The sequence below is a fragment of the Globicephala melas genome, chromosome 9 (genome assembly GCF_963455315.2).
Source record: "Globicephala melas chromosome 9, mGloMel1.2, whole genome shotgun sequence".
NCBI classification, from domain to species: Eukaryota; Metazoa; Chordata; class Mammalia; order Artiodactyla; family Delphinidae; genus Globicephala; species Globicephala melas.
Window position 1 is genome coordinate 45,288,003 of NC_083322.1, and position 5,639 is coordinate 45,293,641.

The 5,639-nt window shown below is 52.7% G+C and overlaps 1 protein-coding gene across 1 annotated transcript; it reads left to right on the forward strand.

Moving 5' to 3' along the window:
* The first annotated feature begins 773 nt into the window (after positions 1-773).
* Positions 774-5,102, forward strand: INMT (indolethylamine N-methyltransferase). Its single transcript, XM_030856968.2, is given in 5 exon segments — positions 774-809; positions 811-925; positions 2,455-2,662; positions 4,675-4,723; positions 4,725-5,102. Coding segments are annotated over 5 exon segments (786 nt in total).
* The last annotated feature ends 537 nt before the right edge of the window (positions 5,103-5,639 follow it).

Genomic DNA, 5,639 nt, shown 5'->3' on the forward strand with positions numbered 1-5,639 from the left:
TGTGTGTGTTTGCATGTGTGTGTGTGTGTGTGTGTGTGTGCAAATTCTATGCAATTTAATCACATGCTGTGTTTATGTATGCCAATAGTTTTTAAATGGTTTGTGCAAACAGAGGCTTCCCCACCTTTTCAGGGGCCCTGGTTAAGTTTACTTTTACCCTCAGCAAAATAAAGGATTGATTAAGCAAATAGAGTAAACAGGATTGAAGACAGGAGGAAATATTTAACCAAGGTCAGGACAAACTATTTTCAAGAGCAAGCTCACTGACCTCCGTCAGTGAAATCTTAGCCACCTCTGCATCCTGTTTTCCACCCTACGGGTTTCTCCTTTCTTCGTCTCATTTTTCCACCAATCCCAAAGAGGGAAGCATCCTTGACCTATTCCAGATGCTGGTCTCTGTGTCTTTGTCCATCTGTGTCTCTCTCTTAGTTCTGTGGCACTGTCCCTCTGTCTCATGCTCTCCCAACCTTAACCCTCACCCGCAGTACGGACACTCAAAACATCACCTCTCAGGAGCCAAATACTGAGAAACCCCAGGAGCACATGTTGGCCACCCTGTTGCATTTCTGTGTTGAGATAATTATCAAACAGATAAACTCCAGCCAGAAAAGCTAACATCCTGGCCTGACTCCAACTATGTGGAATCTGAGCTCCTCCCTGGGCAGGAGGGTCTGTCTAAGGAGATTATGAAACTCCTGATGGGAAGAGGCAGGGAGAGGAAAGTGGATATAACAGGACTGCAGCAATGGAAACACAGCCAGGTCCCAGCTAGAATGGAGGGCAAGCTGTACACAGGAGAGGACTACAAGAAAGTTCGACTCCGAGGACTACTTAAAGACGTACTACGCCTTCGAGTCAGGCACCGTAGCTGAAAATGAAATCTTGAAATTTAACCTGAAAAACCTCTTTGAAACCTTCTCTTCAGGTGAGTGTCTGGTCTCCATCTCAGGGAGAGACAGGGCTGCACCTGACAGGAAGGGCTGCCGGCGGCAGCAGACCTGTCCTCTGGGACACTGCTCACCAAGGATGTCGCAAAGGCAGCTCCGCCTGTGAACCCATGAGGACCTCTGCTGGGTGGCCACTGAGCGGGACCTAAGCACTGGCCTTAGAAGCCAAAGAGCCAGGCTTGAGTCTATGACAGTCAGTCTCAGTTTCTTCCCCCTGTGAAATGGGAAGGTAACTCCTGAGCTGTGGGGCTCACAGGCTCATGCTGGAGGGGATGTGAGACAACAGACATGAGCACACTGCCCGCATCTGACTCTCTCTGCCTGTCTTCCCTTAAAGCCGGGCTTGGTAGCCTTGGCTCATGAATCCCCTTGAAAATCTGAGGAAAGCTCTGGTGCACAGGCGTGCACGTGCACACACACACACACACACACACACACACACACACAGAGTCACACTCCTAATCTTTTACTCAGAATTAAGAGAGTTCATGGATTCACAAAGCCAAACCACAGCTCAGTTTACAAAACCCTGCTCTTGGGTGTCAGGCTGGGCGATCAGCAGGGATTATCGCCCAGGTTCCTCAGTGCACACAAGGAGAGGCTGAGGTGGGAAAGAGGCGGGTGGCCAGCCCAGGTCAGACTGCCAGTCAGTGGCAGCAGCGAACTTCAAGATCAGTTAACGCAGGGCTGCCACGCACAGTTGGGCAGGGAGTATACTGAACAATTAGGGGTTACTTAGTCACTCAGCAAACATTGCCTGACTATGTAATCAGTGCCAAGAATGGTATATTAAGCAATGTCCACAAAAATACAGAGGAAAGAAAGCTTAAGGCTCACAGAGACATCTGAGGAGACTTTCTAGAGGAGGGACCGGCACTAAGCCTTGAAAAATAGACAGGTGTATTTCAATGGAGAGCGGAGGAGGGAGGAAGCAGGGAGAAGAGGGCAGTGCACTTCGTGCTACTCTGAGGCAAAGATCCTTCCCCTCAACTCATCACCAGATCCCCTTGCCTCCCCTGATTGGCTGAGCCAGTTTTGAACCCACTGGCTCAGGTCTTATCCCTTATCAGAAGCTCTGTCTTCTGCAACGAGGAGGTGGGAGAGTGGGCCATGGGGGGTCACTCTCACCATTGTTTTAAACCCAGAGTCAGAAGACTGTTGGAAACAAACCAGTTCCAACCAAGAAGTCATTCTGAAACCTGCCCAGAAGTGCAGAACTTGTCCTATCAGGCCTCTGGTAGCAACCCTTGGGGCAGCAGGGGGATGTGGTGTGTGCCAGGCTGTGCCCCACCTGCCAGCCGTCACCCCCTGAGCCCCAGGCGTGGGGGTCTGGACTCCCCACACAGCCTGGCTGCTACCCAAGGCAGGGTCGGGTCCCCTGTGAGCCACCCTCCCCTGCTGGCAAGCCCTGAGGCAGGGCAGAGCCTGGCATCTCCATCCACCACAGCTGGGCCTGGAGTAGGGTGTCCCCCGCTCCCACGCACCTGGAAAACACTGTCTCCTGCAGCAGGAGTGAGAGGTGACGTCCTGATCAACACTGGCCCAGGCCCCACCATCTACCAGCTGCTCTCGGCCTGTGAAGCCTTCCGGGAGATCATCGCTTCAGACCACTTGCAGCAGAACCCCCAGGAGGTGAAGAAGTGGCTGAAGAAGGAGCCAGGGGCCTACGACTTGTCCCCAGCCATGCAGTAGGTGTGTGAGCTGGAGGGAGACAGGTACCCACGGCCACCATCTCTCTCAGATGAGGTCTCCCCATCACCTGCAGGCCAGAGCCTGAACCTGCCACCCTGCTTCACCTGCCACTTCCCTACAGGTTCTTCCTGACCTGGGTCTCTGACCCACAGCACCTTCCTCTCTTTGAGTGAGTCCTGCCTCCAGCCTCAGAGCTGCCTGTGCTCTTAGCTTTGGTTGCCCTACTGGGCTCTCCATACTTTGTATCCCACTCATCCTGCAGAACCAGCTTCAGTCCCCGCCTCCTCCTGGAAGCCTCCCCTGATTGCTCTAGCCCACACAGATCTCACTTTCCTCTGGTGCAGCTTCTCCTTAACCCTAATGTTGGAGGGGGACTTGTTATGGGAAGACACAGGCTTCAAGGAATCCCCCTGAAGCACTCTTACGAAATCCCACAGACGAACAGCACTGACCCTTCCAGGCACCTTCCCCATCCAATTCACAGAGAGGGGACCCATCTACCAGAGCCCCAGGGGGCACAGGCAGGATGCTGGCCCTGATTTTGCAACTGAGGAAACTGAGGCCCAGACATGGAGAGTGGCCTCTAGGCCACCTTAGAGCCAGGACAAAGATCAGAGTTTAAATTGCTGACACATCATTGGGCCATGGGGCTCTGACCTAGTTATAAGTAGGGGCAGCCTGAAGTGGACAGAGCTGGAGGGTCTCTAAGCACAGGGTCTCCACATCAACCCAGGCTGGGCTTCATTCATTCCTGTCATCATTCATGGAGAGCATTCTGATGGTCACGCCTGCTTCTAGGTACTGGGACTATTACAGTGAACAGACAAAGTCTCAGCCCCAAGGAGCTCACATTCTAGTAGACAACACAACCAAGCTAGATAGAGGTAGATATTCAGGGAAAAACAAGTGTTCTAGAGAACAATCTTCAGCTGAGTAGAGGCCTACAAGAGGTAGGGGTGCTGTGTTAGGTGGAATGGTGTCTTAATCACCTCGGGCTGCCATAGAAATGCCATAGACTCAGTTGCTTAAACAAAGACATTCATTTCTCACGGTTCTGGAGACTGGAAGCTCAAGATCAGGTCTGGTGAGGGCCCTTTTCCTGGCTGGTAGACAGCCGTCTTCTTGTTGTGTCCTCACAAGAAGGAAAAGGAAAGTCAGCAAGCTCTCTAGTGTGTCTTCTTTTAAAAGGCACAAATCCCACCATGAGAGGCCCCACCCTCATGATCTCATCTACCTCTAATTACCTGCCAAAGGCTCCATCTCCAAATACCATCACATTCATGTTAGGTTTTCAGCATATGATTGTGAGGGGGGCACAATTCTGTCCACAGCAGGTGGTAAGAGGAGGCCTCTCCAGGGAGGAGCCCTCGGAGCAGCTTCCTGGGTGAGGCGAAGGAGAAAGGATGTGAAGATCTGGGGAAAGAGAGTGTCAGGCAGAGGGGACAGCAAGGGCCAAGGCCCAGCAATGGGAAAGAGCATGTTTAACAAAGCATATTTAAAGGGTCAAGGGCTGCAGGGAGGAGGCATGTGGACATGTTGCTTAATGGGTACAGTTTCAGTATGGGGTGATAAAAAATTTCGGAAGCAGACAGTAGTGATAGTTGCACACATTGTGAATGCAATTAATGCCCCTGAATTGTACATTTAAAGTGATTTAAATGGCAAGTTTTTGTTATATATATTTTACAACTTGAAAAATCAATAAGGCAATGTATCAAAAATCGAATTATTTTGAATTATCAAGAAGAAAGATGAATAGAAGGGGAGGAAGGAGGAAGTGGACAAAGAGGAAGAAGGAAGAATTAACTGTCAAATCCCCCAGCCCCTACCAGCTGTGTAGCCTTGAGCAAATCACTCAACCTCTCTGTGCCTCAGTTTCCTCATCTGGATAATGGTGGAAATACGATCTCCCTCAAAGAGTTGCTCAACAGGTTAAATCATGGGCCTTGCCCATAGGGAGCCCCTGCATAGGGGGCGAGGGGTGGAGGGATGTTGTCATAATTTTCTTCATCACCTCCATGACCCTCCCCCACAGGAGCAAGTGGCAGGAGAAGGAGGCCCGTCTCCAAAGGACAGTCACGCGGGTTACTGAAGTGGGATGTGAACCAGCCACACCCACTGGGGCTCACCCAGGTGCCACCAGTTGACTGTGTGCTGACCCTGCTGGCCCTGGAGTGCACCTGCCATGACGTGGACGCCTACCGGGCGGCCGGGCGAGGCCTGGTCAGCCTGCTGAAGCCGGGCGGGCACCTGGTCACCGCGGTAGCCCTGCGCACCCAGCACTACATGGTGGGCGCCAAGTTCTTTGGGCTCCACCGGGAGAAGGAGACAGTGGAGAAGGCCTTGCAGGAGGCCGGCTGCCAGGTGCTGAGGTGCCAGTACTCCCATGTCATCTACTCAGAGGCCCACTGCATCAATGAGGGCATCTGCTCTGTGGTCGCCCGCAAGAGTCCCAGGGCCTGAGGCCAGCCTGGCAGAGAGGGCCTGCCCCAGAAGGGAAGTCAGGGCCAGCGTTCCTTAGAGTCTCACTCCACAGCCCCCTAATGCAGGGCCAGCCTGAACTCTACCCCTTCATTCTTATTACTATGTCCCAAGATCACAGGTGAAAAGCAGGGTCTCCCTGCCCCCAGCCCAGGGATCTGTCCCCCACACCCTTTCCTGGCTCATACTGCACCAAAACATCAGGAAAATAAAGTGGCTCAGCTAGATATTGCCTTAATTTTGTTCCTCCCCCACCCCCCGGAAGCAGACCCGCAGACAAGGATTTGAGACAGGATCCCAGGAAGCACCAGTAGGAGCGTGGGAAGGAAAGCAAGGAAGGCAGACAGACAGGCAGGTAATAAAGCGTGTGTCACCAAGCCCGTCACCACTGCGGGCAACTGGAGATCACCCGTCGAGGGGCTTCAGAGTCGCCCCACGCCAGGAAGTTGCGGCATTTGTCCACCAACTCCCAGGGTCGTGGTTGAGGGCTGCCCAGGGTGCATTAATTGGCCAGGATTG